The 20970-nt window shown below is 43.5% G+C and overlaps 2 protein-coding genes across 6 annotated transcripts; both read left to right on the forward strand.

Moving 5' to 3' along the window:
- The first annotated feature begins 630 nt into the window (after positions 1–630).
- On the forward strand, positions 631–8810 carry pspc1 (paraspeckle component 1). 4 transcript variants are annotated; one of them, XM_068309599.1, is made up of 10 exons: positions 631–1132; positions 1424–1573; positions 1651–1802; positions 2012–2107; positions 2226–2422; positions 2563–2647; positions 2746–2851; positions 4369–4426; positions 5763–5899; positions 6182–7296. In XM_068309599.1, the coding sequence occupies exons 1-10, from the start codon at positions 752–754 to the stop codon at positions 6422–6424; spliced, it is 1605 nt and encodes a 534-aa protein (XP_068165700.1). In that variant the 5' UTR covers positions 631–751; the 3' UTR covers positions 6425–7296. The 4 variants fall into 4 exon arrangements, 3 of the variants coding, with proteins under 3 accessions (XP_068165700.1, XP_068165702.1, XP_068165701.1); XR_011034661.1 differs by lacking the exon at positions 4369–4426 and having other exon boundaries at positions 6182–6324; XM_068309601.1 differs by lacking the exons at positions 4369–4426; positions 5763–5899; positions 6182–7296 and adding an exon at positions 8267–8810.
- A 1431-nt stretch (positions 8811–10241) lies between these two features.
- Positions 10242–18457, forward strand: LOC137591403 (rho GTPase-activating protein 20-like). 2 transcript variants are annotated; one of them, XM_068309367.1, is made up of 16 exons: positions 10242–10597; positions 11892–11977; positions 12986–13174; positions 13255–13404; positions 13634–13675; positions 13761–13845; positions 13955–14032; positions 14110–14176; positions 14262–14447; positions 14524–14693; positions 14771–14935; positions 15299–15411; positions 15500–15692; positions 15837–15951; positions 16209–16960; positions 17044–18457. In XM_068309367.1, exons 1-16 carry the CDS (start codon positions 10526–10528, stop codon positions 17716–17718), a joined length of 3138 nt encoding a protein of 1045 aa, XP_068165468.1. In that variant the 5' UTR covers positions 10242–10525; the 3' UTR covers positions 17719–18457. The 2 variants fall into 2 exon arrangements, with proteins under 2 accessions (XP_068165468.1, XP_068165469.1); XM_068309368.1 differs by having other exon boundaries at positions 13001–13174.
- The last annotated feature ends 2513 nt before the right edge of the window (positions 18458–20970 follow it).

A 20970-nucleotide genomic window follows, 5' to 3' on the forward strand; every position in this document is an offset into this window, starting at 1 on the left:
AAATTTGACAAAAATGTGTCAAAAAAACTTGTTGTTACAAATACAATCAGACACATGCATCTGCATTTTCAATTTGAAAAAATTCTGGCTTTAGCCATTACTATTCAAACTAAATTTTTTTATTTTGTTCCATTACACCTTATTTTCTCGAAAATTAGATTTTTCTGGCAATGATTTCAAGGTTCAGGCTTTTAAGGGTTAAAGCATGTGAAGGCGGATGTTTGCTTTATTGATATTATAAATGTATTTATCGACATTCCAAGGCTATAAGATTGGAAGACATGTTGCTTTTAATTTATTATTAATTATAATCACATTATTATATTGCTGAGTAGACTTCTGTGTCTTAAACTCTACTGGCCATCCCTATTTTTTTTATATTTTGTTTTTTTTTACAGCCTGAATTTAAATTGATTTGAGGATTTTATTAGTATGATGACAGTTCTTGAAGAATTATAGTATAATTATTATACCGATTTTTATATGACTATTATTTAGATTAGTGAGTGCTGCCGGTTTCCTAGAATGGCGTATTACCATTTTGAGCCACAAGCCAAGTGGGGGCGGTAATGCGCCAAATCTTTAGTTACAACCTACGAAAAAATCTCAGAAGAAGAAGAAGTACACAAACTTCACGGAACCATCGCCATCTTTCTCATCCTGGAGGTGTACGACGTCTTTATAATTGCTTTATTTGAATAATTTAGTTAGTTTAACTTAGAAAGCTTTTCTTACTCTGTTTTGACCGAACATGGCTAACCGAAATATGCAACCAACGACGACGCAAAGCAGTAATTCTCCTCCACCAGCGAAACCCAGCACCGAGTCCCCAGCCTCGGAGCAAACACCAGCTAACAAAGACGACTCAGGGCCGCCGGCGGAGCCGTCCCCCGCGGCAGAACAGGCGGAAGGAGTCGCCGAAGGAAGCGAGGAACGTCCGACAAAAATGACGCTGGATTTGAGTAGTTTTCGGAGACCCGGGGAGAAGACGTTCACCCAGCGGTCGCGACTGTTCGTCGGGAACCTTCCGCTGGATATGCCGGAAGAGGAATTCAAAAACATGTTTGCTAAATACGGGAAAATTACCGAGGTGTACATCAGCAGAGACCGGGGCTTCGGCTTCGTTCGCCTGGTGCGTGGAAAGGTTTTATTTGGTTATAACCTCTGACATTTTGTGTTTACATCTTATTTAACTACAGTGTTATAATGCATACATGTGTAGTTAATGAACCGAAATGTTGCAAAAGGAGATAAAAGTTGCCTTTCCCCTACCTTTCCCCCTTTAGGATCAGACCTTTATTTAAAAAACAGCATTTCATTTAATATTACTGGTTGCATGTTTTTATAATGCAGTCTTGTTAGGGGTATGGAAACAGCATTTGGGCATCCTCATCCAAATTACTCTTCATCCCTCATCTTCCAGGAAACCCGGACGCTGGCAGAGATTGCTAAAGCTGAGCTGGACGGGACCGTCTTGAATAACCGAGCCATCAGAATCCGCTTTGCCTCACATGGTGCTTCTCTAACAGTACGCAACCTGATGCCTGTTGTAACAAATGAGCTGCTGGACCAGGTAAACTGCGTGGAAGTTCTAAATTCTGATGAAATTGAAACAGAAAAGGTATGTTTCTAATTACCTTCTACCACCAGGCGTTCTCTCAGTTCGGACATGTGGAACGGGCCATCGTTGTGACGGACGACAGAGGCCGACCCACAGGGAGAGGGGTTGTAGAGTTCACAAACAAAGCCTCTGCACGTAAAGCCCTGGAGTGCTGCACGGAGGGCGCCCTGCTGCTGACCTCGTAAGAAGTATGGGGATGGAATGGTTTGGAGGGGTGAACATGGGGGCTGGAAGGTTCTATGTCCTGCATGTAAGAAATTATCTTAAAAGAATGGGGAATAAGCAAGTTAGTCTGTACAGTCAGATGTTGATTTGTCTTGTTGTAATCTTAAACCATCTTCTTGTTACATAACAAAGTTATTAATTCATGATTGTCTTCATTTTCTTCAGCACACCTTGTCCAGCCATTGTGGAGCCTTCAGAACACTTGGATGATGAGGATGGGCTGCCTGAAAAATTGCTCCCAAAGATTCCAAGGTTCCATAAGTAAGTATTTTCAGGAAAGTCTAACTGCCTCTTAGTCTCTCTGACATGTTTTGCTCATCTTCACCATTAGGAAACAACAGAATTTGAGTTGATGTGTGTTTTTTAATTTTATTCCCAGGGAACGAGAACAGCCGCCGCATTTTGCTCAACCGGGAACTTTTGAGTTTGAATATGCATCTCGCTGGAAGGCCCTTCATGAGATGGAGAAACAGCAGAAAGATCAGGTGAACAAGAACATTCGAGAAGCCAAAGAGAAGCTGGAGGCTGAGCTGGAGGCGGCCAAACATGAACATCAACTGATGTTAATGAGACAAGGTAAACATTCTGGTTTTGTTTCTTTATTTATAATTCTGCTTGTCTCCCGTTTACTGAGGGGAGGAATTGGAAATCAAACCTGCTCTTCGGTATCAATTTTTCAGTTCAGGATAATAAGTTTCCATCTTTCTTTCTTCCAGACCTAATGAGACGTCAGGAGGAGCTGAGGAGGCTGGAGGAGCTCCGCAACCAAGAGCTACAGAGACGAAAACAGATCGAGATGAGGTGTGTTGAGCTCATTATTTGGATCCACATCACTGATTACTATTTAGTAGGCGCTCCTCCTATGAATTCAAGTGCCTGATTGTTGGCGTTCTCTGTAGGCATGAAGAGGAGAGGAGGAGAAGAGAGGAGGAGCTCATGAGACACAGAGAACAGGAGGAAATGAGACGCCATCCAGACGGCTTCAAACCAAACTACCTGGACAACGTGAGTCCAAATGTGTACATGTAGCCGAAAGCAGCAAAACTTGTGCAGTTACATTTGAAACATAAATCAAACACACACCAGAGAGTTCAGCTGCAGTTCTTGGGCTAATGCTTCATCATTCTGCAGATGCAAACACAATCTTCTATTCTGCTGCAACTTCATGGAAGAAAATTTGGAGCGATTTCTTATTTCCTCATAGTTTTCTGGCAGCTTTCAGTGAGGTCCATGTATCCGATGGTTTCCTCCTTAGTAATTAATTACGATGACATTCCTGTGTTTTGATAATCAGTCAGATTGTCATGGTAACATACCCCACTTATACTCTGGTTTATCATGTCAGCTACACATACGTAGGGTAAATGCTTTCAGTAACTACAGATATTGTGTTGTGATGTTTGTATTGTGTTTCTTTCTTAGTAATATCCTTAAGTTCATCTTATCTTGAAGTATTCTAGTTAACAACTGAGCTTTTTTTCTCTTGTATGCTGAGACTTTGCCACTTTGTTCTATCAGCAGTTAAATTTCCAGCTGCTGACTCAGATTTAAGTTTATGTTTCGTCCTGCTGTTGTCTGTTGTGAGTGGAGCTTGTCCGACTGGAATAACTGGATTTCAGACCATGTTGGTGAACTGATTTGGCTGTCAATCTTAAAATAGGTCTCATTCTTTCTTGGGAATTATTTGTGTATGATTCACCTTATCAAACTTGCCATCGTCACTTGCGACACGCAGTCAAGTGTTTGCATTGACTGGCATATCCGTGTCAGTTATCGCACTCTTTGAATTTAGCAGAATTTAAAGCGAGACTTGAGGACGCCTCTGAAGTGCATGGCATCCTAATTTAACTGTGTTCTATTGTGCTGTTCTGTATTGATACACCACCAGAATTATCCTGATGGTCTGACCTATATTGATATACAGATTTTAAGTTGCATTACTTTAAAGGTTTTTATAGAAAAAAGATGTTGAATGGATAGATAAAATGTAGGCTGACTAGTATTTCTTATTTATTACAGCATTATTATTAATCGTTGCGCTCTGCTGCCATCGAGTGTTTAAATGGTTCCTTCCTACTTAAGAGCCACAGACTGACGAACCTGCTGCATAATAAAAACTATTCATTTATTCAAGACTCTAAACAGCGGAATTCCAGGAAAGGATGAGCGCTGTCTTACCTGGAGATTTCTAGGACTGCTTGGTTTGTCGTGTGATTGTTTGAATGTGATAAAGATGTTTGACATAATCTTTAATCAGTGTTTTGTCTAGAAAGTGACTGAAGAAATGTTTAAACTCCAACAAATGAAAGCAGGCTGAAGCCCCTTTTTGTGTTCCCACTTCCTGTTTATGTAGCTTCAGTTATTCAGTTTCTACTTTGATTGCAGTGTTGTTGTGATATTGTGTGACGGGAATATCAACAACACAGACTAGGAGAAACATGGAAAATATGTTTGCAATTATTATTTTTTTTACTGAAGATTTCGTCTTTTAGTTGAGTTTTGTGCTTCTTCACTTCTTGCAGAGAGAACAGGAAATGAGAGTGGGTGAGCTCGGCCCTCGTGGAGCCATTAATATGGGAGGTACGGGCATGATTGTACAAAAACTAATGTAATACAGAACCACTATAAGTTCAGACGATGATGTGATTTATGCATTCATGTCATTTATCACCATTATTTGTGTTGCATCCTGAGCAGTTCCTTCTCAACAAGATTTTTTCTATAAAATAATGCATGTTGAATTAATTTTGATCTAAGATGGAAATACTTTGGATGCGATACTAGAATAAAACATCACACCACATGACATCATGTTGAAACTAACACCGTATCCAGCTTACCTAGTGGGATGTTTTTGTCTCGTAGTTTAGAAATAGTTGGTCTCTGAGCTCTCATCCTCAGTTCCATGCAGGTTCAGACTTTACTCTATCACTAAAACATGATCCAAGATCATGGCAGCCAAGAGAAGAGGAATGCCTGTGAACTTTGACCCTGTTCAGACCTGACTTTGTCCTCCATACAGGGTCATTCCATCATAAGTCAGTTGCCTTTAGTTTTACAATCTTTCTATAAATCCTTTGTTCTGAGGGATCGACTCTCGATCTGAATCCTCTTGGTGCGTCCAAAGATCCGTCTTCCTGCGGTTCATCCGTCAGGATGGATGTTCAGAGGTCTGAACAAGGTCTCTGATCTGGATGAGGGGCCAGGGGCCGACGCTGAAGTTGGTTTTTTAAATGCAGGTTGTAACCGAGGATTGCACATCATCTCTATAAACATAACTTTTATGTTACCAAGAAATAACTGTCAGCTGATCAAGAACATACCGGTACTTAAAATGATCTTCTGTTACGTGTGTGTGTGTGTGGTCGTGTGTGTCTGTGTGTGTGTGTGTGTGTGTGTGTGTGTCTGTGTGTGTCTGTGTGTGTGTGTGTGTGTGTGTGTGTCTTAGATGAGTGTGAGGAACTTTGACCTTGACTGTTGTTTGTGCAGTAGTGTTTAGTGTTTAGCAGAAGGAAAGCCAGATTTTTTAAAAATGCTCATATCCAGCGTATAATAACAGAGGGTTTTGCAGTTTGGACACACGAGTTCGTGGCTTTGTGAACTTTGTGTTGCCCTCATGAACACACATGTGTTGCGTATGTCGACTTATTTTTCCCACTGCTCGCTCTGATTTCTGTCACCTCCTTCCGCTCTTTGGCATCCTTTGGCTCTTCCTGATCGAACCCTTGTCTGCTACAAGAAGTCTTGACGGCTGTGATGTGCAATCCGAGGTTTCGTTTGTATATGTTGGCCTAAGTTAGAACCTTTAATTTTCTTGAACGTAATATGACACATCTCAGACGTTGGCGTTAGCATTCAGGGCTTGATGGCGTCGACCACCGTGTTACGTACCAATGCTCCGCTGTTCTGCGTGTAGATGGCTTTAACCAGGCCTCTCCGGGGCCCAGTGGTATCCAGGGTCATATGATGGGCATGAGTGGAAGGGGAGGAGCCATTGGCCCCGAGGGAACTACAAATATGGGCGCACCAGTGAAGTCAGAGAATGGAGCCATGGTAATGTATCAGAAAAAATGAGTTGATCTGTCGCTCAAATAAAAAAACAAACAAACAGTTTTCAGCTTTTGAAGGAGGTTAGATGAATTGGAGACTGATCTAATAGTTTTATTCCTCTTTCTCCTTCTGTCTGCCTGGTCCAACCTTCTATTCCGGGACGCTTGAATCAAACCCAACCCTGATGAACTCCCAAAAACATTGTCTGGATGCGCTGCGTTCACAACATCCTCTTAATACTTTTCTTTTAACTTGACCCCATTCCCATATTTGATGATTCCACAGCGAAACGATAGATTCCAACAGGGAGGATCAGTGGGGGGCCGGTCAGACGTCGAGTCCCCAAAGCAGCAGCAGCAACAACAGCAGCAACAACAACAACAACATCATCAGCAGCAGCAGCAGCAACAACACCAGCAGCAACCGTCACCGATGGGCCCACAAGTTGGACCAGCAGCAGGATTTGGACGAGGGAATCCAGTAGGGAGCGTCTTTGATGAGCCAAATAGCAAGCGGCGCAGATACTAGCGCCACGCCGGAGGGGTAGTTCTTGTGAATCCTCACGATCGCCCCATCCCGATTATTTAGTGTTCTGTTTTCCCCCTTGACCCTTTATACTACCTTTATTTTTAAACATTGTCCATGAGTACAGATTCAAGGCAATATCTTCTTCTTCGTCATCAGTCTGCCTTCACGGAAGTTTTGTCAGCAAATACAGCCGAGCTTTTTCCACAGTTTAACTTTCTCAAGTCTTCTGAATTGAAATAATTTGTGCTTCTTAATGTGAAGATCGAGACTACGGATGTATTTTCTGGCATGTTGAGGCCTTTGTTGAATGGCTGGAGGGGATGAATGGGTGACAGAAGAATTACACTAAAGTGGTACCTCTACTTACGAATGTCTCTACTTACGAAATTTCTCCGCAGGAAAATATTACTTCTAGTTACGAAAGAAATTTGGACTTACGAAAGATAAAAATACAGTACGGGCTGATACTCGCAGCTCCCACAGGTTCCTGAACATTTTTATTCCTTATTCTTTACGTTATGCACAACTCTCATTTATTGTGTAACAATCTAATCGTAACATGTATTTGTTACATGTTTTGGTGCATTTTTATGCTTTATAAAACATTTATGTCAGAATTTTTGGGGGCTTGGAAGGGATTAGGGCATTTGCATGGAAGACGCGTCTCTACTTATGAAATCTACTTACGTAATTTCTTCCGGAACCAATTAATTTCGTCAGTAGAGGTACCACTGTATATTGAACATTGAACGTCATGTCCATCTACGTTCATTCTCTGCTGTTACTCTGCTGTTGGTTGGATGCTCAGTGTTCCTGCAGCTTTATTGCTTTCTGTACTCAATGACAATGAGGAATAAACATATTTTTGGGAAGTTGTGTCTTTGTCTTTTAACAGGGTTGTGTAAATCTCTTCATGAAAGTGTCATTACGTTAGCCAAATCGTTGTGAACGATTTTCATTCGGGTGCTGTGTCTCGGATATTTAAAACTAGGTAAAACTATTTGCCTAAGTCTTAATCTCATGATGTCACATCTCAGTTCTTCTGTGTTGACTTTTAATTAATATTTGAAGAACAACATTCTGTTATGTATTTATACAATTTGCAGCGGACTTACAGATAGCATTTAAATTTTATGTGTGTGTGTGTGTGTGTGTGTGTGTGTGTGTGTGTTATGTACACCAACATCTCTGCGTGTTGCATCCTTTAAAAACTGGTCCTGACTCTGCTCACTTCGTTTCTCTGGATCTGGAAGTTGTGATAAACCCGGTGTGACGGAATCTAAAGCGTAGTTATAAAACAGGTAAATCCTTTTCCTTCTCTCCTGTGTGTGTGTCTTTGTGTTGTCAACAATGGGGGGACTGAGTCGTGTGTGTGTGTGTGTGTGTATTCCTCTCCTATCATATTCTGCAGAAACAACCTCTGTGTGTGTCAGTGTCTGTATAGAATACCAACTTAGTAATCAAACAATCTGTCCTTTGGACTTGAAGTCAGTCAGTTGATCAGTGTGTGATTTGTATTGATAATATTGATGAGTTGTGAGTCACATGATCACTTGCAGGCTCTGAAGTTATTTAGGTTGTAAACACAGGCGGTAGATCGCCAGGCTGAAACAGATTTATAGGTTTATCCGTAAACACTCATGTTGCTGATCATATTTTCTAACGTATCAATAAAAAAATGGAAAGACTGTATGGGTGGGGGGGCATGAAGAGTCTGATGTGTTTTGTGTACATAGATTTAATCCAAAGGCGTCATTCTGCACACTTTTTAAGTCTACATGAACTCGGTGTTTCTCCTGCTTAGATGCAAATGTAAATATATTTCTTTCTCGTCTCTTGCAGGTCCGGTTTGAGCGCTGCCTGCGGTGAATGAATAGGTAAATCCCAACACACACACACACACACACACACACACACACACACACACACACACACACACACACACACACACACACACACACACACACATGGTAGAATCAACAGTTTGTTGAAAAGCAAATTGAAGAGTGCGAGGATAACACAACTGTTCCAAGGATGGATCACACAGATTTAAACCCTCTTGTCCTTTAGAATTACAAGAAATAAATAAAAATGCAACTCTTTCTCCCGAAGATTAAATGTTGTATCCATGTGAACGAGAAGCTATTCAGAATGTCAGGGCTACAAGCATCTGTAGAGAACACACACACACACACACACACACACACACACACACATTTGATGTGTAAACATTGACAAGTTTCATAAGTCAAGGACAGTCCTTCTTTTGTAGCATTTTTGTCCTATTTTGATACAAGAAATCAGTAAAAAAAAAAAAAAAATTCTGTGGGTGTGCTTCAGCTTCAGGTGGGTTTTTAAAAGAAACTGGTGTTAAACATGAAATAAAGGCGACTTATAAAAACTACAGCGCTGCTGGTGTCTTTTCTTTTTGGTCTCTTGCAATAAAGTTTGATTTTCTTTTTAAAACTTTAAATAAAAGTGTGATCTTCAATAAATATGTCGTCCCTTTGTGGTTTTAACCTCTGCTGGAAGTGTAACTGCGATAAAATGCTGATTGTCTTCGTTCGCTAAATATCTGTGGAACCTTTTTCGGGTTTGTAGCAGGAAGGTCGGGACTGAGAGAGGAGGGGGCCCGCTGCTTTTCTTTGCCATGCCCAAGGCTGTTCATTATCAACACCAGTGAAGACAATCATGGAAGTGATCCACTTTTTAACGGCTGATTGTGGCCAATTTGGGGAATGAAGACTCTGTCTGTTCTCCACTTGCTGGCCTGGTTCTGCTTTAGCCCACTTTGTGGCCCACTTCTGTTTCGACAAACCGATTTTGGGACGATTGTTATTTTTCTGTCTCCTTGTCTTTTATGAAAAATCTAGATTTCTTCGCTCCACGAGTCGTCTGGGGTTCTACTTTGTGTTTGCTGAACTCATCATTCACCATGTTTGGGTTTTTACACCTATGGAGCTTCAGGATCTGCTTTAAAACCCAAAGACAGCTTCTTTTTAAAGTGAACTTTGCCTCACTGAAGGTTTGTGCCCTACATTACAACCTGACGGCCCAGTTTGTACTGTTTGTGATTCATTCCTTTTCCCACAGACTCTGGAATCTAATAATGTGGCTTCAGAGCCTGGAGCCAGAGACACACTGTTGACCCATAATCTCAGAACATTTTTATATATTTTCTTCATGAATTGATGCTTTGAGGAGAAAAAAAATAAGCAAGACTCATAATTATTAAATCAAAAAAAAAGGTTCTGATTTTTTACTTTTAAACATTTATAAAAAATTAAATTAATTTCTGTAATGAAACTATTTGATTTAACAAAAAAGTAAAAGCTAAATTGTCAGAAAAACTTTTCTGACTTCTAATGAAACAAAGTTGGAATTTTTTAGATTAGTTTTATCTTCAAGGTTCCATGTGTGTTCTTGGTAAATGCCGGACGCATCTGCTACTAGATTCTGGTTTGTAGAGGTGGGTGAGGAGGAAATATTAAATCGAATATCCGGGAATTGAACCTTTTTCTTCAACTTTCCATCAGATTAAGAGTTAATTGTGTTTTCTGATGTAAAGAGCTGAGAAACAACAGGAAAAAACATCTATTAATGAACAAAAAAACACAGATTCTACAAGCAAACAGCTATTCCTGACTAATAATTTTACTTTTTCTAACAATTAAGATAATTATTGTATCCGGAATGACAGGATCTGTGGTTAAAAATAGGAAGACCTATTTTTTGCAGCGTGTTGGCACCGCCTCCGCGCTGTGCGTAAAGACGCATTAAGAAGTGGCGCATCATCTGATAATCCAGACGAGGCGCTTCAACTTGCAGCACAACGTTTAATTGATGAAGAGAACATAGAGATCCGTGGATCAGAAGAACTTTCTGGGGTTTTTTTTCGTTTTGGCTGATTTTTCCTCCTCTCAGGTCGCGTTTTTCATTTGCGCGCTCTGCAAGCGCACTAAAAGTTTTCAGTGACCTCAGACAAGTTTGTGTTGGGATGGTGTCTTTCTTCCGGACACGGAGGCTGTTAATGGGACTTCTCTCTCCCGTGCATCACCTGAGGACAGTCGGACAGTGAACCACCGGGCATCCGGAGGCTGGATGGACATCATGTCTCCACAGCAGCAGCAGGACAGCCTGAGCCGAGGCGGTGGGCAGCAGGAAAACAAACGGGTGAGAGCCTTAACTTACCCGGTGTTTGTTAATGATGACGCGCAGATGAGATATTCATAATAGCAGAATGAAGGTTGATGTGTGTGTTTTTCACAAATTTTCTGTCAAAGCTGAATTATGATGCGTCAAGACTGCGCGCAAATCCTTCCATCAGGTTTATCAAAAACTTTCTAATTGAAGTCCAGTTGTTTCAAGTAGGAAAATTATCGTATTTCCCCCTCAAAGTTCAGGGGCGCATCAATGAGGGCATTGTAGACGCGGTCCTGTCGGGTGAGAGTTGAGTTCATAGTTCAAGGTTTTTACTCAAGTCGCACCTCTCCTCCATAAAGACGACCAAACAACCGAAGTCGCCTTAAGAATGTTTAAGGAGCTCTAAATGTCTGCGTAAAAAAAAAGAAAGAAAAAAAGCGTTTTTCTGAGTGCGGCAGGAAAGAAAAGCACCAAATATTCCCAAATAATTTTATAAAAGTTGCGCTTTTACCGTTTGGATTAAGAAAGCTTCCTTAAATCAGTAACAGTCCAACCAAAAACAGTGGGTCGAATTATTCTGTTATTTCCCAGTGCAGTGACATTTTATTTGAAACCTGCACCCCAACTTCATTTATACCAACAAATTCTTCTTCTTTCATCACATCTAGTTTTTTTTTTCCCTTTCAAATGAAGGATTGACAGAAAAGAAGTTAAGCGGTGGAAAATAAATGCGCACGACTAACACTAAAGGAAGGCAATGAAAGAAGGGAAATAAGAGTTGTTGTTTTTTAAAAAGAGGAAACCAATCCTCAAAATAAGGGAAGAAGATTATTTGTATTGATAAAATAAATATGTCTAAATACATAAAAGTCATGTTAAACATTGAAGCTACAATCAGATCCTCTAGAAGAAGGTGTGGGATTTACTTTATGAATGTTGAGTTATTAACTATGTACTGTGGTGTATTAGCAAATATGTAACCACATGTCTTTACAATAATGCTTAGCCTGGAACATAAAAAGTGGGTTTTTATGTGGGTTTATTTTTTGTAATGAAAGCTAACCTTCAAGTCAAGTTGTGACTGTGGTGTCAGGAATGTTTCACCATAATGTGATGGTGCAAAAATCACATATATTACAAAGGGAAATGTCAAAGATGCGTGGACGTGCATGTTGGGTCGCCCACAGGGTGCAGGGGGAATAACCCTGAGATCCTGACCCACCATATATTTGAATCTATTTGGATGGGCTCCTCTGAAATGTGATGATGAATTCTGTTTAATCGATGGCGGTCCCGTCGATTTATTTTATTCTTTCTCTTGCAGCGTATGAAGTGTCAGAGTTACCGGCGCCAGTCCGCCCCGTCTCTGGTCATCACAAAGGCTCTGACAAGGTCCAAGACTCTGTCCAGGTACTGGAGGACACACACCAATGAATGGAGCATTCAAACAATAATAAAGAACCGATAACCAATCAGCTGAGGGATAGCAGATCATGTAATTCATGCTGCACCTTCACCTGCAGATGTGAGGTGGCGTTCAGTGTCAGCAGGGCGAGTAAGACTGTTAAAACACCCCGGGAATCAGTTTCACAGCCGTGAGAGCATACTCACACACACGTGCGCACACACACACTCACATGCCTCAGGCACAACCTGGGTGTTGAGTCCACTCGATAGATAATCCTCCTGTAACTAGACTTATCAGAGGATCAGGCATCTATTAATAGGTCTGTGTTTGAACATATGGACTGAAAGTGGAGAAGACGTGACCTCTTTATGGTGAGGGGTCGGAGGCCACGCTGTGTGTATGACCCCGTTTAATTCCAAGTAGACATATGATTGATATAAAATGCATCTCTTTTCTGAATGATCAATAGTTGTATTAAAATCAAATATGTCCCACGTTACGTCTTCACTTCATTGTAAAAGAATAATTCCTCTGGTTTGTTTATTGGCTCACTGGGTTTTGCCACGACATTGCCTCTTCACTTCTACGGTTATCTTTTATTTGTTCATTTTTTAACAACTTTGAATAATCTTAAATTCAAATGTCATCCAGGAAAAGCACCAGTTTAAGGATTTAATCTGTCGTGCTGGTTTTTAACATTCACTTTTGTGAAAGCTGCACATTCCCTGACCTCATCCTGCCCCCGACGCTGTCATGAGTTAAAATTACATGAAAACAATTTACGTAATGAAGAGTGCAGCCGCTCTTTGAACTCGGATCAGTCTCTGAAAACACGAGTCGGAGTGGACTGAGGTATTTGTGGTGAGAGATCTGAAGTGAAAAATCTAATAAAACTGACCACCAGTCCTAAGAAACACAGGATGAACCAAGTTTTTCCTAAAAGATTGTCACCAAACATGAGATCTTAAACCTTCACACATCATCTGGACTTCACACTCTGTGATTCTTAGCTCCATGTGTTCCAGAGAGAGCTTCCTGGTTCCTGTGTGCCCAGAGACATGCCCATTGGTCCAGTCCTTCCTCGGCGGCTCTGATAGGTCGTTTCTTCTCTACGGACACGCTCAGCTCAGGACCGGGATGCAGACTCAGGACCGGCACCTCTTCCTGTTCACCGACATCCTGGTGACCGCCAAAGCCAAGTAAGAACAAGCTTAGAAGGTGGAATTAGTCGCTGCTTTAGTTTCAAACCCGCTGATCGCGTCTGTCTTTGTTTTCCCAGATCAGCCAATCACTACAAGCAGAAGGCTCAGGTGTGTGTGTGTGAGATGTGGACGGCAGGATGCTTGGATGAGGTGTGTGAGGGAAGCACAAACGCAGAGAGGAGCTTCGTGGTGGGCTGGCCGACCTGCAACTACGTCGCTACGTTTGGGTAAAACATCAAAATGATCCAGCAGGTCGAACTAAACTGAAATCCCTCCTTTGTAAAAGGAAAAACTCGCCGTGATCCACCTTGGACATTTTTGTGTACATGTATGGTTTTGTAACTCCACTTTAACCACTTTGGTATAAACACGGTTTATTTTTATAGCCCCCCTATAAATAAATTTGACCTTGACCTATGATGAGAAATTTAGCGTCGTTCTCCATCTTCTCCACAGCTCAGAAGAACAGAAAGAGAAATGGCTCTCCGTCCTCAAAAGGTGAAAATCCTGCGTTGGTGCATCGACATAAAGCTCGTCAATACTTTTGATCCGACGGGTTTTCTAATCGTTGATTTCTCTCCAGTCGCATGAAGGAAGAGAAGGAGCGGGAGGAGCCTAAAACCATTCCCCTCAGAGTTTACGGGAAAGGAATCAATTCTTTTGCAGTCGTAAGTTCACTTCGACTTTTGTGACGTTAACATTTTTTCGTCCCGTTAATCAACGTGACGTGTGTGTGTGTGTGTGTGTGTGCATGTGTGTGTGTCTTCATTCGATTAGGCCAAAACGCTTCCTGTCAGCAATTCCGATTCGACCAATGAGGTGGTCCGTCTGGCCCTGCAGCAGTTCGGCATCATTGTGAGTTAAATCCTGACATTTGAAGGATGTGTCAGGAGTGTGTTGTGTCTGTTTTACACTGTTTGTGTTTGTGTCAGGGAAACGTGAGGGACTACCAGCTGTGGGTCATTTCCAAGAGAGACAACGTCCCCTACCCTCTGATTGGTCAGTGCGAGACATCTTGTTGTTTTGATGTGATTCATTCCGGTGAAGTCTCCGGGGAGTGACTCAGCTCCTCATCCTGTTTCAGGTCACGAGTTTCCCTTCAGCATCCAGATGAGTCACGTTCGAGACGCCACGTCTCACGCAGCCAGAGGCGGGAGGGACGCCGGCGCGCCACCGCCGCCAGACAGACGGGCGGAGCAGCTGCAGGTGTCCAAGCAGTGCCAGTTTATCCTGAAGCCCCGACCCGTGGAAACGCTGCACGTTCCCGCAGGTGGGGGTTCGACATCAGGAATGTAAATTATAACAGAAGAGTGATGCATTCTGGGATGACTTTCTGTATTTTTCAGTGTTGTCTCAGAAGCCGTTCAAACGGAGGAAGCATCTCATGACCTGGGCCTTCTGGCGAGGTTCCTCCCCCAACCTGAACGACCCGTCTCTGAGCGCCGCCCGCGGCTGCCTGTTCGGCCAATCGCTGAGCTCCGTGTGCGGAGAGGACGGGCTGCCGAAGCCAATCATGGTGCGCCACCGGCGACACTTCGGATGCTCTCGTTCGTCTCAAACGTTCCAACACATCTTCTCTCTCTGATTCGACAGGAGATGCTGTCGTTTCTGTACAGCGAGGGTTCGTGGACACGGGGGATCTTCCGTCGCCCGGCGGGGGCTCGGGCCGTCAGGGAGCTCAGGGACACCCTGGATGGGGGAGACTTTAAACTTCCTCTGACCAGAGATCACATTTACATCATCGCCGGCGTCTTTAAGGTGGAACCAGTTCAGGGTGGTGTTTGTTTTTATTATTGCACATGCATCACGGCGTTCATTACCTTACTGGCCCACATCCCTAATCTGCATCCGTCCGACTCAGCCCCCCAGGTGGATGCTTTGCAGCTACGCTAGCAGGACAAGCTGTTCAGATTGGCTTGTTAATGTGATCGGGATTATAATCTCTTCTTATCTGGAGGGATAACACAGCTTTACGTCGCTCTAATAGTTCATTCATTGAAGTATCTGCAAGTGAAAGTTGCGTAAAATGAAACAATACCAGTATAACCCAGTATAACCCAGTATAGACCAGTTTCTAACGGTATTCCCTTGTGTTCGTCACCGACTGGTCGTTCGTTTCAGGATTTCTTGCGCAGCATCCCGGGCAGCTTGCTGTGTTGTGAGTTGCACGAGGAATGGATGGATGTGCTGGAGGAGGAAGAGGAGGAGGAAGAACAAGTACAGGACATAAAGAGGTGATGAGCACACTCATCCCTTCCTCGATGCGGAAGCCACGTTATTCCACACCCGACCCACGTTCTCATCTCTTGTCGTCCCACGCAGGATGATCGATCGTGTACCGAAAGAAAACGCCGCGCTCCTGCGTTACCTGTTAGCCATGTTGCACGGTATCCAAGGCAACGCCCAGGAGAACCAGATGACCAGTTTCAATCTGTCGGTGTGCATCGCGCCCAGTTTGCTCTGGCCTCCGACTGCACCCAGTAGCCCTGAGGTGGAGGGAGAAGGAACTAAGAAGGTAAGAGAGGAAAGATCTGCCCCAGCACCAATGGGAGGCCAACGTTTCTACCAACGAGACATAAAACTGCATTTTGGGACATTTGTGTGTTGGATCGATTGATTAATGATCAGGACAAACCTCACCGATGTGTTTCCGCTTCAGGTTTGTGAGCTGGTGAAGTTCATGATCGAACACTGTCAGCAGATTTTGGGTGAGGATCCCACCTCCCTGTTCGGCGGGCCGCCACAGCGGCTCGACGCCGACGAGGCCGAATCAGGTACAGAATTAGAACCAATCATGTTAATGAGTAAAGTTCAGGCTGAACTAAAAATATTGTAACGGGAAACAAATTTGCATTTAAAAAAAAAATAAAAAAAAAATTGAAAGGTTAAAAAGTTAAAAATGTGATTTTTATTTCAGTATTTATGAAAAAACGTAGATTCCTTCAAAAGTTAGTCGATGCTAATATTTATAATAATTATAATAACGTTTCCGGTTTGTTTCTCACATGTTTTCCGCTCCCCCCTCACCCAGACTCGTGGCTCTACCCGCTGACCGACTCGTCCTACGACAGTCTAGAGAACGAGCTCGACGACAGCGGCGGCGTTTCTCCAGGTTCCAGCAGGAGGCGCCACCGAGCCCAACAGCTCCAAGGCAGCCTGGATTCCATCCTCACGTTCAGCGACTACGAGCAAGACGCCGGCCCAGAGGAACGTCACAAGCAGACAGACACGGCCGACGCGGACACCACCGACCCCCCCTCGGACTCCCAGCATGCTCAGCAAAGACGGCGGCGGCGGCGCTCGGAGCCGGCTCTGGCCTACGCAGCCACGTTCGGTCCGTGTGTTCCTGGAGGGGAAGACCTTCCAAAGAAGCTGAGCAGCCTGCCCCCCCCCAGAGGTGAGACCAGGAAGTCGTCGTTGAACCCTCGTGGGGTGAGACCAGCGGTTCTGGAGGTGAGCTCCCCCAGCCTGTCCTCCACCCCCACCTCCCCCGCACCAACGTGCTCCCCCCTGGACTCCCCTGACTCGCTGGGCGGTGATCACACCTGGGTGACCCGCCCGACCAAAACACAACCGCCCTCCGTCACTCCCTCGACACCCCTCACCCCAAGCGCTGCTGTGACCTCTGGGGGTTGCGTCGACTCCCCACCCAAAGAACAACCCCATTGGGGCGCCTTAAGGGGGTGCAGGGGGCTCCACCCAAACTCCTGGCTGAAGAAAGGTCGCAGGTTGTCGCTCACGCAACAGGACAACTTGGAGAAGGAGGGAGGGGACAAGACCGGGGTGAGTAACTCCCCCCCACCCCACACCTGTCAGAAACATCATTCTACCTGTAAGTAGAGATCTTTATTTCCATCTCCACACAGGGGGGACACGTCGAAGCGTCCAGGAGGGGAGGGAAACCGACCGCTAGCAGCCAGACCAACCCTAAAACAGCCTCCAGACCCCCCAAAGACGCAGACGGGGGTCCTGGAACGGGGAGACCAGAGCCCCAATACCTTCAACAGGATGTTCCCGGGTCGCCTCTGCCCCACCGCCCCACAGGGAGTCTCCAGTTTCCCAAATCCTCAAGCTTCCAATCGTCAGACTTCACCGCGGGGGGGCCGGAGAAAGAGGCGACGCAGCCGTCGCCGTCGTTGTTCTACAGGCAGACCGGCCCGTCTCTGTCGCTCTTCAAGAAGAACAAGTCCGAACAGTGCAAAGCAACGCTCAACCAGCGGCGGAGGTCGGAACCCGGACGGCAGGTTATAGACCGAGCCGCCACCCCCACCCGGGCCAGGCTGCCCAGCGACCCGGGGCTGAAGGTCACAGAGGTGGATTCACAGGGAGGCGTAACGGAGGCCCGCTTCTGCCTCTCGCCCTACGCCACCAAGGCAGTCAGGGATTACTTCTCCTCACATCCGTGCAGTCACCCCCAGAGCGGCCAGCAGGTGGCGCTGGCGTTGGTGGAGAGTCACAGGGAGTGGCTGAAGAGATGCAGCGATCCCACAGCCGAACCAGACCTGGAGCAGCTTCTGTTTGCAGAGGAGTCGTACGTCTGACGGCAGAGACGTCCCTGAACGCATCATCCTTCGTCTAACCGTCCTAAACCAGGTTTATTCAAACTGGTTAGTCTCACCAGTCGACAACACACAAATTATCTTTTAAATCAAGCAAAAGCTAAAACCTGCCAATTCAAACCTGCTGTTGCCTTCTCAGTTTCAGATTTGATGTAAAGATTTCTGCCCTGGATTAGAGCAGATTATGACTCACATTCAGCGACTCTTTGTTTGGTGGGGGGGTATATTTTATTCTTACAGCTACATTAAAGTTAAAGTTAGTTTGTTGGACTACTTCTTTACTTTTCAAAGCAAGACACAGTTTACTTCATAAATTATAGAATACATTTATACACTTATTATTATAGTTTAGACACCGTCACTTCATATTTCGCATGATGAACGATCACACCACCTGTTTAGTGTTAATAAAAATCCTTTTAACTTCCTGAAAATTATTTCTGCTTGTAGCTGAAAGGAGATGTTCTGGAATATCATCACTTCTACTGCTGCATAGACCGTTTACATGTGTTGGACCCTTCTAGAAGAATTCCTCATGCGTGCATTAGAGCTCTATTTGTTGCCAACAATGTGGTTTTCACCAGTATTTATGTAAATATAATTCCTAAAGGGGAGAATAAGCTTTCTATTTTACGCAATTTAACCAAAATAAGACTGTTGCTTCATTCTTTTCAAAAATGTGTATTAATATGTCTGATCTGCTTTTGCAAATAAAACAAGTGTCGTTATTGTTTAACGTGTGTGCTCCCTGATTCAGTTTGCAGAAGCAAGTTTCAAATGATCATGTTAAAACTGACGGTCCAAACATCACTAGAAAAGGGATTCTTTTATGGTGACATGGAGGGAAAAAGTACATTAATATCATTGATAACTTTTTGAAACGTGCAGTTAATGATTTGTTTATAGTGTTTCTCAGTAGCTGGTGAAAAGGGGACTCTGTTCCTATGAAATGTAGTGATGTGAGTGATCGTGAAAATGTAAGAGTAATAGAATTAGTGTTGAATATCGGTATCTGTTCCCCACCTTGTAATTATGAGAAATCACGAATGCAGTCAGTGTTTTCTAATAGATGACTGTCATTAATCTTTATTAATAATGTATAACTAAAGGTATAATGACCAAATTTGTTATTTCAGAAGAGAGTATTAAACTTTGACCTATGAAGTCGGCTGATTCCTCCTGGTTTTAGAGGACACCAGGAACCACGGGTCACACGTTTATGGCACTTTGCTGCCACCTGGCGGTCAGAGTTTGTCACTACAGCCCAAAACCACAGTCGTTAAAAAGCATCGAGAGCACATTAACGCTATAAATTATATTGAACATCAATTCAAATTAAAATTACTTAATGTTGATGTTTGCGTTGCGATATTTTTGTAGATCTATGGAGCCATCAGTAACACCTGAGTAGTAGTTAAACTAAAAGGACAAGAGATCTCAAGGACAAGATCATAAATCAAAGAACACATTTATACACCTATTATTTTAGTTTCGACAAGTCACTTCATCCTTTACAGCAGTGGTCCCCAAACTAAGGGCCGCGGGCCGGATGCGGCCCTCCTCCACATTTGGCATGGTCCCCCTGAAGAGTATTTTTAACAAAAACAACACATTTTGAAATGAAACAGAAGTCAGTGCAGTCAAATAGTGCAGGGAGTAAAAAGAAGGTCTTGGGTTTTCGAGGAGGCTGGAAGCGTGAACTGTTCTTGGAATTGTCCGTGTCCGGTCATCAGGGCAGCACGGTGGCGCAGCGGTAACGCTGTGGCCTCACAGCCAGGAGGTCTGGGGTTCAAATCCCACTCAGGGCCTCTCTGTGAGGAGTTTGCATGTTCTCCACGTGTCTGGTGGCTCCAAAAACATGCACATAGATAAATTAATCATAGATATGAAGGAGGAGGAGAGGACACACCCAGGTTGTCGTTGTAGTGTGAATTGGTTGTAAACCTGCTTGAAGAAAGATTTTGGTCATGTTTCCTCCACCTGTTGACCCTATAAATACAAGTTCCGAACCAAATCAAAGCAGCTGAAGGTTTAGCTCAGCTGGATGAGAGGAGGAAGTCACACCTGAGGTTATGGGATCAAACCCCATTTCCTCCATTTTTCAGGCCGTTTCCTGAATGATGAAGATAAATACACGCGGAGAAAAGGTGTGAGTGTGAAGGAACTGGTAGTGCGGTGGGTTGGTGAGCAGCAATGAGCACTCAATCCCTACCGCTGCTGGGGCTGGATCGATAAGGGGGGGACGTTTCCCCCCCCGCCCCCCGGGGGATTTGAAAGCAGTGGTTATGGAGTCCAACACAAAAGACGACTGAAATTTTACTGTCATGAACGTGAAACAAAAAGTCTTTTACGTAAGAGTGTTAGTAACTTACTACTATAGTAACTTACTACTATAGTAACTTACTACTATAGTAACTTACTACTATAGTAACTTACTACTATAGTAACTTACTACTATAGTAACTTACTACTATAGTAACTTACTACTATAGTAACTTACTACTATAGTAACTTACTACTATAGTAACTTACTACTATAGTAACTTACTACTATAGTAACTTACTACTATAGTAACTTACTACTATAGTAACTTACTACTATAGTAACTTACTACTATAGTAACTTACTACTATAGTAACTTACTACTATAGTAACTTACTACTATAGTAACTTACTACTATAGTAACTTACTACTATAGTAACTTACTACTATAGTTTTTTTCAGTAAACCTACTAGGTGACTTTACTGTTTACACCTTTTCTCCACATGTATTTATCTTCATCATTCAGGAAATGGCCTGAAAAATGATGGAGGAGTGGGATTTGAACCTACAATGTCTGCACACCTGCTCAGCACCTTAACAGGCTGAGCTAACAGAGTCCACACACAGAACCTGGTCGGATGTTATATTTATTATTCACAACACTCTGGAGAAAATGTAAAGTCAGAGGGTGGGGTTTGATCCCATAACCTCAGGTGTGACTTCCTCCTCTCATCCAGCTGAGCTAAACCTTCAGCTGCTCTCATTTGGTTCGGAACTTGTATTTATAGGGTTAACAGGTGGAGGAAACATGACCAAAATCTTTCTTCAAGCAGGTCCCACTACAATTCCCACTACAATGACAACCTGGGTGTGTCCTCTCCTCCTCCTCCTATGATCAGTTTAACTATGTGCATGTTTTTAGAGCCACCAGACACGTGGAGAACATGCAAACTCCTCACAGAGAGGCCC

Source organism: Antennarius striatus, chromosome 24, assembly GCF_040054535.1.
Source record: "Antennarius striatus isolate MH-2024 chromosome 24, ASM4005453v1, whole genome shotgun sequence".
NCBI classification, from domain to species: Eukaryota; Metazoa; Chordata; class Actinopteri; order Lophiiformes; family Antennariidae; genus Antennarius; species Antennarius striatus.

Coding starts and splice junctions, on each gene's coding strand:
- pspc1 (XM_068309599.1), top strand. CDS start 752: ATGGCTAACCGAAATATGCAACCAACGACGACGCAAAGCAGTAATTCT. Junction 1,803..2,011: donor GGCGCCCTGCTGCTGACCTC/GTAAGAAGTATG, acceptor CATTTTCTTCAG/CACACCTTGTCCAGCCATTG. Junction 5,900..6,181: donor AGTCAGAGAATGGAGCCATG/GTAATGTATCAG, acceptor ATGATTCCACAG/CGAAACGATAGATTCCAACA.
- LOC137591403 (XM_068309367.1), top strand. CDS start 10,526: ATGGACATCATGTCTCCACAGCAGCAGCAGGACAGCCTGAGCCGAGGC. Junction 14,177..14,261: donor CGTCCCCTACCCTCTGATTG/GTCAGTGCGAGA, acceptor ATCCTGTTTCAG/GTCACGAGTTTCCCTTCAGC. Junction 14,936..15,298: donor TCATCGCCGGCGTCTTTAAG/GTGGAACCAGTT, acceptor CGTTCGTTTCAG/GATTTCTTGCGCAGCATCCC.